Source organism: Nerophis ophidion, linkage group LG10 (assembly GCF_033978795.1).
Source record: "Nerophis ophidion isolate RoL-2023_Sa linkage group LG10, RoL_Noph_v1.0, whole genome shotgun sequence".
NCBI lineage: Eukaryota > Metazoa > Chordata > Actinopteri > Syngnathiformes > Syngnathidae > Nerophis > Nerophis ophidion.
In genome coordinates this window covers 38966928-38979051 of record NC_084620.1, presented here as the reverse complement: position 1 = coordinate 38979051, position 12124 = coordinate 38966928, and the positions used below count along the sequence as shown (strand labels likewise).

The following is a 12124-nucleotide window of genomic DNA, read 5'->3' as shown; positions in this document are numbered from 1 at the left end:
ACAATAAAAATTAGTTCCCAGTGGCTTGTTGTATTTTTTGAAGTTTTTTTCAACATTTTACCGGTCCCGGAATATCCCTAAATAAAGCTTTAAAGTCGATTATTTTCGCTATTTTCGAAACCACTATCCATTTCCCTGTGACGTCATACAGGGCTGCCAATACAAACAACATGGCGGTTACCACAGCAAGATATAGCGACATTAGCTCGGATTCAGACTCGGATTTCAGCGGCTTAAGCGATTCAACAGATTACGCATGTATTGAAACAGATGGTCGGAGTATGGAGGCGGATAGCGAAAACGAAATTGAAGAAGAAATTGAAGCTATTGAGCGAATAGCTATTGACGCTATTCGGCCATAGCGTGGGTGTACCTAATGAAGTGACCCCTAGCTTATTAGCATCGCCGGTGAAATGTGCGGACCAAACGATCAGGACTTTCGCATCTTGTGACACTGGAGCAATTAAATCCGTCGATTGGTAAGTGTTTGTTTTGCATTAAATGTGGGTATCTAGTTTCAAATGTACATACAGCTAGCGTAAATAGCATGTTAGCATCGATTAGCATAGCATGTTAGCATCGATTAGCTGGCAGTCATGCCGTGACCAAATATGTCTAATTAGCACATAAGTCAACAACATCAACAAAACTCACCTTTGTGATTTTGTTGACTTAATCGTTGCAAATGTATATCTGCAGGTTATCCAAACATCTCTGTGCCATGTCTGTCTTAGCATCGCCGGTCAAATGTGCAGACACTATGGCAAATTCAATGGGGGTCTGGCGGCAGATTTCTTGCCAGTGGTGCAACTTGAATCCCTCCCTGTTAGTGTTGTTACACCCTCCGACAACACACCGACGAGGCATGATGTCTCCAAGGTTCCAAAAAATAGTCGAAAAAACAGAAAATAACAGAGCTGAGACCCGGTGTTTGTAATGTGAAAATGAATATGGCGGGTGTGTTACCTCAGTGACGTCACGTTCTGACGTCATCGCTAAAAGACCGATAAACAGAAAGGCGTTTAATTTGCCAAAATTCACCCATTTAGAGTTCGGAAATCGGTTAAAAAAATACATGGTCTTTTTTTCTGCAACATCAAGGTATATATTGACGCTTGCATAGGTTTGGTGATAATGTTCCCCTTTAAGTCCTCTAGCACAGTGATTTTCATATTGTCGGGTGTGCCGTGGGAAATAATGCAACTTCACCTAATTGGTCCAAAACATTTTTTTTTTGCAAATCAATAATTATAATCTGCAAATAATGTATCTTCTGTGTAAAAACTTGGCAGGGTAACCACGTAATACTCCAGGTCAGTAGGTGGCAGCAGGTACTTAATGCGCAGACTACAGCGGGAGGCATTGTGCAGGTAAAAAGGTATGTAATGCTTAAACCAAAAATGAACAAACGGGAAAGGAAAAGGCAATGGCTATGCAAGACAAAAGTAAAACTGAACTGGCTACAAAGTAAACAGAAACAGAATGCTGGACGACAGCAAAAACTTACGGCGTCGACAAAAACGTTATGACATGACAATCAACATTGTCCACACCAAGGATAGCAACAACTTAAATAGTCTTGCTTGCTAAAACAAAGCAGGTGCGGGGAATAGCGCTCGAATGAAAACATGAAACTGCTGCAGGAAAACACCAACAAAACAGGAAGGGCCACCAAAATAACCACGCAAGACAAGAACTAAAGCACAGGAAAACACCAACAACCTCAAAATAAGGCACGACAACCTGGTGGAGTATCATTTTTTAACGTTTTCTGCTGGTGGTGTGCCTCCGTAATTTTAAATTAAAAAAATGCGCCTTGCCTCAAAAAATTTTGAAAAACACTGCTCTAGCAGGTTTAAAGTTATAAAATGATGTTGCTGAATAGACAATATGGCTGATATTTTTTTCTTTTTGACCGTGCATCGTATGTCAGCACTGATCCTGTAGCCGTGCTTTCCACACCTGCAAAAAAACAAAACACAAAACGGTGTGATGATAAAACACAAATAATTCTATTTGTATCTTCTCCTCCAAATATTGTTGACGTTTGATGTTCAGCATATATTTTGCATATTAATAAAGATAAGAGACGCAGAGTGAATTGCACGCCTTATTCTGCTCACTTAACAGACGCAATCCACTGCACGTGTAAAGTAGATGAGCTTTGCGTGTACTATCAGGTTTGCACATGTTTTAGTACACGCAGACCTTTACTAAATCAGGCCTTCATTGTTTCAGTGCTTATGTGCTGCTTTTTTTTGGTCAAATGTATCAGTTTATATACAAAGCCCGTTTCCATATGAGTTGGGAAATTTTGTTAAATGTAAATATAAACGGAATACAATGATTTGCGAATCCTTTTCAACCCATATTCAATTGAATGCACTACAAAGACAAGATATTTGATGTTCAAACTCATAAACTTTATTTTTTTTTGCAAATAATAATTAGAATTTCATGGCTGCAACACCTGCCAACGTAGTTGGGAAATGGCATGTTCACCACTGTGTTACATCACCTTTTCTTTTAACAACACTCAATAAACGTTTGGGAACTGAGGAAACTAATCTTTGAAAGTGGAATTCTTTCCCATTCTTGTTTTATGTAGATCTTCAGTCGTTCAACACTCCGCTGTCGTATTTTACGCTTCATAATGCGCCACAAATTTTCGATGGGAGACAGGTCTGGACTGCAGGCGGGCCAGGAAAGTACCCACACTCTTTTTTTTACGAAACCACGCTGCTGTAACACTTGCCTTGCTGAAATAAGCAGGGGCGTCCATGATAACGTTGCGTGGATGACAACATATGTTGCTCCAAAACCTGTATGGACCTTTCAGCATTAATGGTGCCTTCACAGATGTGTAAGTTAGCCATGCCTTGGGCACTAATACACCCCCATACCATCACAGATGCTGGCTATTGAACTTTGTGCCTATAACAATCCGAATGGTTATTTTCCTCTTTTTTCTGGAGGACACCACAGACCTCTGTTTCCAAATATAATTGGAAATGCGGACTCGTCAGACCACAGAACACCTTTCCAATTTGCATTAGTCCATCTTAGGTGAGCTCGGGCCCAGCCAAGCCGGTGGCGTTTCAGGATATTGTTGATAAATGGTGGCGTTTCAGGATATTGTTGATAAATGGGTTTGGCTTTGTATAGTAGAGTTTCAACTTGCAATTACAGATGTAGCGACCAACTGTAGTTACTGACAGTGGTTTTATGAAGTGTTCCTGAGCCCACGTGGTGATATCCTTTACACACTGATGTTTTTTTTTTTTATGCAGTACCGCCTGAGGGATCAAAAGTTCGTAATATCATCGCTTACGTGCAGTGATTTCTCCAGATTCTCTGAAATTTTTGATGATTTTACGGACCGTAGATGGTAAAATTCCTACATTCCTTGCAATAGCTCGTTGAGAAATGTTGTTCTAAAACTGTTTGACGGTTTGCTTACAAAGTGGTGACCCTCGCCCCATCCTTGTTTATGAATTACTTAGCATTTCATGGAAGCTGCTTTTATACCCAATCATGGCACCCAACTGTTCCCAATTAGCCTGCACACATGTGGGATGTTCCATATAAGTGTTTGATGAGCATTCCTCAACTTTATCAGTATTTATGGCCACCTTTCCCAACTTCTTTGTCACGTGTTGCTGGCATCAAATTCTAAAGTTAATGATTATTTGCAACAAAAAAATGTTTATCAGTTTGAACATCAAATATGTTGTCTTTGTAGCATATTCAACTGAATATGGATTGAAAATGATTTGTAAATCATTGTATTCCGTTTATATTTACATTTAATACAATTTCCCAACTCATGTGGAAACGGGGCTTGTATATTTAGAACCATCTTACAAGCCACTTGGCAACAGTTGTTGAGGTAGCCTATACAGTGTATGTTAGAGCAGAGCTAGGCAAATACTTTGACTCGGGGGCCACATTGAGAGAAAAAAACATGTCTGGGAGGTCAACGTGTATGTGTGTGTAAATTATATATACACATTTAGCTGTAAAAATCTGCTGTACAGTATGTGTGTTTGGGTCCCTTTTTTTACAGAAACACTAATACCAAAAGTCACAATGTCCAATACAGTTCTTAAAAACGTTATGACAGACCACCTCAAAAAAACATAATAGAATTGTACTGTTTTTTACTGAATGGGACACCTGAAATGTACATTAGAATAAAGAAAGTGGGATTTACAATATTAACTATGAACAATAAAACACTGAATATTAACAACATGTAAACGTCTCTCCTCTTTTAGACTTGGACTTCCTTTTCCATCCATCCATCCATCCATCATCTTCCGCTTATCCGAGGTCGGGTCGCGGGGGCAACAGCCTAAGCAGGGAAACCCAGACTTCCCTCTCCCCAGCCACTTCGTCTAGCTCTTCCCGGGGGATCCCAGGCCAGCCGGGAGACATAGTCTTCCCAACGTGTCCTGGGTCTTCCCTGTGGCCTCCTACCGGTTGGACGTGCCCTAAACACCTCCCTAGGGAGGCGTTCGGGTGGCATCCTGACCAGATGCCCGAACCACCTCATCTGGCTCCTCTCGATGTGGAGGAGCAGCGGCTTTACTTTGAGTCCCTCCCGGATGGCAGAGCTTCTCACCCTATCTCTAAGGGAGAGCCCCGCCACACGGCGGAGGAAACTCATTTCGGCCGCTTGTACCCGTGATCTTATCCTTTCGGTCATGACCCAAAGCTCATGACCATAGGTGAGGATGGGAACGTAGATCGACCGGTAAATTGAGAGCTTTGCCTTCCGGCTCAGCTCCTTCTTCACCACAACGGATCGGTACAACGTCCGCATTACTGAAGACGCCGCACCGATCCGCCTGTCGATCTCACGATCCACTCTTCCCTCACTCGTGAACAAGACTCCTAGGTACTTGAACTCCTCCACTTGGGGCAGGGTCTCCTCCCCAACCCGGAGATGGCACTCCACCCTTTTCCGGGCGAGAACCATGGACTCGGACTTGGAGGTGCTGATTCTCATTCCGGTCGCTTCACACTCGGCTGCGAACCGATCCAGCGAGAGCTGAAGATCCCGGTCAGATGAAGCCATCAGGACCACATCATCTGCAAAAAGCAGAGACCTAATCCTGCGGTTACCAAACCGGAACCCCTCAACGCCTTGACTGCGCCTAGAAATTCTGTCCATAAAAGTTATGAACAGAATCGGTGACAAAGGACAGCCTTGGCAGAGTCCAACCCTCACTGGAAATGTGTTCGACTTACTGCCGGCAATGCGAACCAAGCTCTGGCACTGATCGTACAGGGAACGGACCGCCACAATAAGACAGTCCGATACCCCATACTCTCTGAGCACTCCCCACAGGACTTCCCGAGGGACACGGTCGAATGCCTTCTCCAAGTCCACAAAGCACATGTAGACTGGTTGGGCAAACTCCCATGCACCCTCAAGAACCCTGCCGAGAGTATAGAGCTGGTCCACAGTTCCACGACCAGGACGAAAACCACACTGTTCCTCCTGAATCCGAGGTTCGACTATCCGACGTAGCCTCCTCTCCAGTACACCTGAATAAACCTTACCGGGAAGGCTGAGGAGTGTGATCCCACGATAGTTGGAACACACCCTCCGGTCCCCCTTCTTAAAGAGAGGAACCACCACCCCGGTCTGCCAATCCAGACGTACCGCCGCCGATGTCCACGCGATGCTGCAAAGTCTTGTCAACCAAGACAGCCCCACAGCTTCCAGAGCCTTAAGGAACTCCGGGCGGATCTCGTCCACCCCTGGGGCCTTGCCACCGAGGAGCTTTTTAACTACCTCAGCGACCTCAGCCCCAGAAATAGGAGAGTCCACCACAGATTCCCCAGGCACTGCTTCCTCATAGGAAGACGTGTTGGTGGGATTGAGGAGGTCTTCGAAGTATTCCTTCCACCTATCCACAACATCCGCAGTCGAGGTCAGCAGAACACCATCCGCACCATACACGGTGTTGATAGTGCACTGCTTCCCCTTCCTGAGGCGGCGGACGGTGGTCCAGAATCGCTTCGAAGCCGTCCGGAAGTCGTTTTCCATGGCTTCCCCGAACTCTTCCCATGTCCGAGTTTTTGCCTCCGCGACCGCTGAAGCTGCACACCGCTTGGCCTGTCGGTACCTGTCCACTGCCTCCGGAGTCCTATGAGCCAAAAGGACCCGATAGGACTCCTTCTTCAGCTTGACGGCATCCCTCACCGCTGGTGTCCACCAAGGGGTTTTAGGATTGCCGCCCCGACAGGCACCAACTAACTTGCGGCCACAGCTCCGATCTGCCGCCTCGACAATAGAGGTGCGGAACATGGTCCACTCGGACTCAATGTCCAGCACCTCCCTCGTGACATGTTCAAAGTTCTTCCGGAGATGGGAATTGAAACTTTCTCTGACAGGAGACTCTGCCAGACGTTCCCAGCAGACCCTCACAATGCGTTTGGGCCTCCCAGGTCTGTCCGGCATCCTCCCCCACCATCGCAGCCAACTCACCACCAGGTGGTGATCGGTAGAAAGCTCCGCCCCTCTCTTCACCCGAGTGTCCAAAACATGAGGCCGCAAATCCGATGACACAACTACAAAGTCGATCATGGAACTGCGGCCTAGGGTGTCCGGGTGCCATGTGCACATATGGACACCCTTATGTTTGAACATGGTGTTTGTTATCGACAAACTGTGACGAGCACAAAAGTCCAATAACAAAACACCACTCGGGTTCAGATCCGGGCGGCCATTTTTCCCAATCACGCCTCTCCAGGTTTCACTGTCGTTGCCAACGTGAGCGTTGAAGTCTCCCAGTAGGACAAGGGAATCATCCGGGGGAGCACTTTCCAGTACTCCCTCGAGTGTTCCCAAAAAGGGTGGGTACTCTGAACTGCTGTTTGGTGCATAAGCACAAACAACAGTCAGGACCCGTCCCCCCACCCGAAGGCGGAGGGAGGCTACCCTTTCGTCCACCGGGTTGAACTCCAACGTACAGGCTTTGAGCCGGGGGGAAACAAGAATTGCCACCCCAGCCCGTCGCCTCTCACTGCCGGCAACGCCAGAGTGGAAGAGGGTCCTATCCCTCTCGAGAGAAGTGGTTCCAGAGCCCTTGCTGTGCGTCGATGTGAGTCCGACTATATCCAGCCGGAATTTCTCGACTTCGCGCACTAGCTCAGGCTCTTTACCCCCCAGTGACGTGACGTTCCACGTCCCAAGAGCTAGCTTCTGTAGCCGAGGATCGGACCGCCAAGTGTCCTGCCTTCGGCTGTCGCCCAGCTCACAATGCACCCGACCTCTATGGCCCCTGCTATGGGTGGTGAGCCCATTGGAGGGGTGACCCACGTTGCCTCTTCGGGCTGTGCCCGGCCGGGCCCCATGGGAACAGGCCCGGCCACCAGGCGCTCGCCATCGTGCCCCACCTCCGGGCCTGGCTCCAGAGGGGGGCCCCGGTGACCCGCGTCCGGGCGAGGGAAATCTGGGTCCATGGTTTTTCATCTTCATAAAGGTCTTCGAGCTGCTCTTTGTCTGATCCCTCACCTAGAACCTGTTTGCCTTGGGAGACCCTACCAGGGGGCTTTATGCCCCCGGACAACATAGCTCCTAGGATCATTGGGACACGCAAACTCCTCTACCACGATAAGGTTGCAGCTCAGAGAGGAGTAGACTTCCTTTTATTGTCATTCAAATTTGAACCTTACAGTACAGAAAAGAACAACATTTCGTTGCGTTAGCTCGTGGTAGTGCAGGAGTAAAGAGCAATAATGTGCAGATATAAATAGATTACTGTAAAGATAACTATATTGCACTTTTGCATATGCATCCACTTTTATGGATGTATGAAATATTGTCTTTATATTCCAGCGAGTTAATCCGTTCTGGGGGGAAATTGAGAGGATTATTATGATGCGTTCAAGAAACTTATGGCCTGAGGGAAGAAGCTGTTACAAAACCTGGAGGTTCTGCTACAAAGGCTGCGGAACCTCCTTCTAGAGTCCAGCAGTTAAAACAGTCCTTGGTGGGGGTGGGAGGAGACTGCGGATTTTCTGAGCGCTGGTCAGGCAGCGGCTTTTTGTTAGTTCCCGGTTAGGAGAAAGAGGAGCCCTGATGATTTTTTCCACCGTCCTCACCACTCTCTGCAGAGACTTCCAGTCTGAGGCACAAAGTAAAACACAACAAAAATATATATATTATCCGGTAAAAATCTGATTCCGCATCTGTTTCTGACACACGCGTTTGGGGCTGGCTGTGCTCTGAAAACAAACCCCGCCCACTCTGGTTTGTTTTGTTATGACATAGATTACCGTAATAACTCGTAAAACACCCAAATGTGCAGATTTCGACCTTTGAGATACTTTGTATAGTTCAAGACTTACGGCCATTTAAAAGCAGCACCGCACATCATAATGGCGATGACAGTTTTGATGCTAAAAGTCTAAAAAAAATGATGCAGAACGTCCGGCCGGCCAGATTGAAAATCTTAACGGGCCTCATTTTGCCTAGGTCTGGGTTAGAGAGTCCCACCCGAGACAGGTTTAAAGTAGTCCTCTGTGTATTTCCAGCAAGTGGTTTGATTCCACACTGTAGGCTTGGGACGGCAACAGAGAAGCTGTGATTTTCTATTGCCCATCAAAGCTTATTTGCCTCCTGTGGAAATAAAAAACCAAACTCGCTGCTCTGTTTTATTAGCACGTGTGAGATGGAGACTTCGAGTGAGCGTTAAAAAGACTTGCTGGTTTTTATTCATGCCAGTCAGTTGAAGACAATCTGCTGGATATTCCCACCTCACGCTGTTGTGTCGTCACCCCCGCAGGTGGAAAAGGGTCAGCCCCTGTGTGTCCTCTCCGCCATGAAGATGGAGATGGTGGTCAACTCCCCGGTGTCCGGCACGGTCAAGGCGGTGCACGCCGCCATCGACTCCTCGCTGGAGGGAGACGACCTGATCCTGGAGATCGAGGAGTAGCGGAGGACGTGGAGGGTAGGGGGGGGCCATGTGGTTGTGGAGCCTGAGAAGGTGGAGGCGCCTTTACTTCCAAATACGGCTGTGTTAGAGTAGTCAGTGTGAAATAATTCTTATTAGCTCATTCTAATGATCCCAGTCAGACTGAACTACATTCCATCGATAGTCTTAAATCACTAACTTGCAATATTGTTACGACTTCATGTTATAAACGTAGCACTTTTATATCCAATATTCCCTTTTTTCTCAAGCCATTTGTGTTCCGTTTTGCAAGTCCTAGTGCATTCTGGGAACGTGTCATCCATCGGGAAGGTGAGGACGATTTCTTTGGCGCGTAGGATAAAGCACAACAGATCATCTCGCGCACCATGTTTTGGTAAAGCACAAAGCGCTACGACGGGAGCCAGGAGGAAACGTGTTACTGCATCAGTAACTGCGGCGAGGGGAAACACGCCTGGTCAGCAACTGTGAGCTGCACATGCTTCTAAAGTATAGCGACGTCGCGTGCAGCTGCTGATTCTTTGTTTAATGAATCCTCTGTCAAGTTATGTGAAATTAGCCGGACTAATAAGAGACTCTGGAGAACCCCAAGAAGCAGCAGGATTTGGTCTAGCATCCCCACTGTTTGTATGTGTGTGTGTGTGTGTGTGTGTGTGTGTGCGTTCGTGCGCGTGTGTGTGTGTGTGTGTGTGTGTGTTCTTGTATTTCTGTCCTTCTTGAGACATCAACAAGGAAAACTACCGTCCATATGAGGACCGGTGAACAAGTTAGGACATAAATCATAGTCCCAATACGGAAAAACCATTGCATCTAATAGAGAATGTCTCATTTGCACCCCTGGTGGTGAAATCAATCAAAATTAGGGTGGTCCCAAAAATGAGGGATTTTTCAAATTGACTGTGCGTCGAAGTTAAAAGTGCTCCCCCTCTGGTCAACATATGTAATAACAAGTGTGTGTAAGAAATTGAAATGCACCCCCTTTGGCCAAAATGTATTTTAAAAAAAAACTAAATTAATATGCATAAAGAGACATACTGTAATAACTTGAAGTAAATAATGAAGATTAAAAACCAATTACAAACAAAAAATTCTGGAAAAAAAAATATGAACAAAAACTTATCTTTTTTATATTTGCAGAGTATGTAAATATTATTAATGTTGTAAATGCAAATCTTTATATATCTAGAAAGGGTGGTTCCAAAGAGGTAGCCATTAATCGGAGGTCTCAAAAAGGTAACAAATACAAGTGTGTGTGTGTGTGTGTGTGTTCTTGTATTTCTGTCCTTCTTGAGACATCAACAAGGAAAAGTACGGTCCATATGAAGACCAGTGAATAAGTTAGGACATAAATCATGGTCCCAATACAGAAAACCGTTGCATCTAATAGAGAATGTCTCATTTGCACCCCTGGTTGGTGAAATCTATCAAAATTAGGGTGGTTCAAAAAATGAGGGATTTTTCAAATTGACGGTGCGTTGGTGTTAAAAGTGCTCCCTCTTCTGGCCAACATATGTAATAACAAGTGTGTGTACAAAATTGAAATTCACCCCCTTTGGCCAAAATGTATTTAAAAAAACATAAAATGAATATGCATAAAGAGACATACTGTAATAACTTGAAGTAAATAATGAAGATTAAAAACCAATTACAAACCAAAAATTCTGGAAAAAAAATTTAGGAACAAAAAGCTTATCTTTTTTATATTTGCAGAGTATGTATATATTATTAATGTTGTAAATGCAAATCTTTGTGTCTCGAAAGGGTGGTCCCAAAGAGGTAGGCATTAATCGGAGGTCTCAAGAAGGTAACAAATACAAGTGTGTGTGTGTGCGTGTGCGTGCGCGTGTGTGTGTGTTTGTTCTTGTATTTCTGTCCTTCTTGAGACATCAACAAGGAAAAGTACAGTCCATATGAAGACCAGTGAACAAGTTAGGACATAAATCATAGTCCCAATACGGAAAACCATTGCATTTAATAGAGAATGTCTCATTTGCACCCCTGGTTGGTGAAATTTATCAAAATTAGGGTGGTCCCAAAAAGGAGGGATTTTTCAAATTGACTGTGCGTTGAAGTTAAAAGTGCTCCCCCTTCTGGCCAACATATGTAATAACAAGTGTGTGTAAGAAATTAAAATGCACCCCCTTTGGCCAAAATGTATTTAAAAAAACATAAAATGAATATGCATAAAGAGACATACTGTAATAACTTGGAGTAAATAATGAAGATTAGGAACCAATTACAAGCAAAAAATTAAGAAACATTTTTTTTACTGAAAACTTGCCTTTTTTATACATGCATGGTATGTATACATTATTAACATTGTAAATGCAAATATTTATATGTCTAGAAAGAGTGGTCCTAAAGAGGTAGGTATTTATTGGAAGTCTCAAGAATGTAAGAAATAAAGAATATGTGTGTGTGTGTGTGTGTGTGTGTGTGTGTGTGTGTGTGTGTGTGTGTGTGTGTGTGTGTGTGTGTGTGTGTGCGTGCGTGCGTGCGTGCGTGCGTGCGTGCGTGCGTGCGTGCGTGCGTGCGTGCTGACATTAGTCTAATTGAGTGTGCACTAGCAAATGTATAAGCAGTTCCCACAATGCTCCACCTCCAGAGGTTTAAAAAAAAAACTGCTCCTAAATGAAATCATACATTCGCATGCACCAACTGAGCCAGCAATGTGAAGTAGGCAAAAGCACTGATAGCCACGCCCCCTCTCGAGCCCCTCCCCCTGCCTCCACACACGTCGCCAATAATGATAAGGAATGCAAATGAATGAATGTTTTGTTAGATGAGCAAAATGCTACACATCATGTCTCCATTGCGCAGTTACAGTCATACATTTTGTTTTTATTTTTATGTACAATGTTCATATATCTGCAAGCAGGCAACATGTTTTACGCTTTCATATCCAAACTTTTCGGGCACTGATGATGTTCCAATAAAGTTGATTGCTGTAGTTTACATTTGCATGATGGTGGGAGGACCATGCTGGATGAGGAGCGCACATTGAACTAAAAATCCCATCAAAATGATAGAAAAGAGAGAAGTGTTTTGTCTTTACCACAGTAAAAATGTCCATGTGCATAAACGTTTGGGAACTGAGACCAATTTTTTAAGCTTTTCAGGTGAAATTATTTTACATTCTTGCTTGCTGTACAGCTTAAGTTGTTCAACGTTCAGGG

General features: G+C 44.8%; 1 protein-coding gene across 1 annotated transcript in view; it reads left to right on the top strand.

Annotated features, from left to right (window-relative positions):
- LOC133560789 (pyruvate carboxylase, mitochondrial-like) overlaps positions 1 to 11903 on the top strand; it is a 692938-nt gene extending 681035 nt beyond the window's left edge. The window contains exon 27 of the mRNA XM_061913719.1: positions 8802 to 11903. Within this exon, the coding sequence (XP_061769703.1) occupies positions 8802 to 8951 (150 nt within the window). The 3' untranslated portion in view covers positions 8952 to 11903. The remainder of the gene's footprint in view (positions 1 to 8801) is intronic.
- The last annotated feature ends 221 nt before the right edge of the window (positions 11904 to 12124 follow it).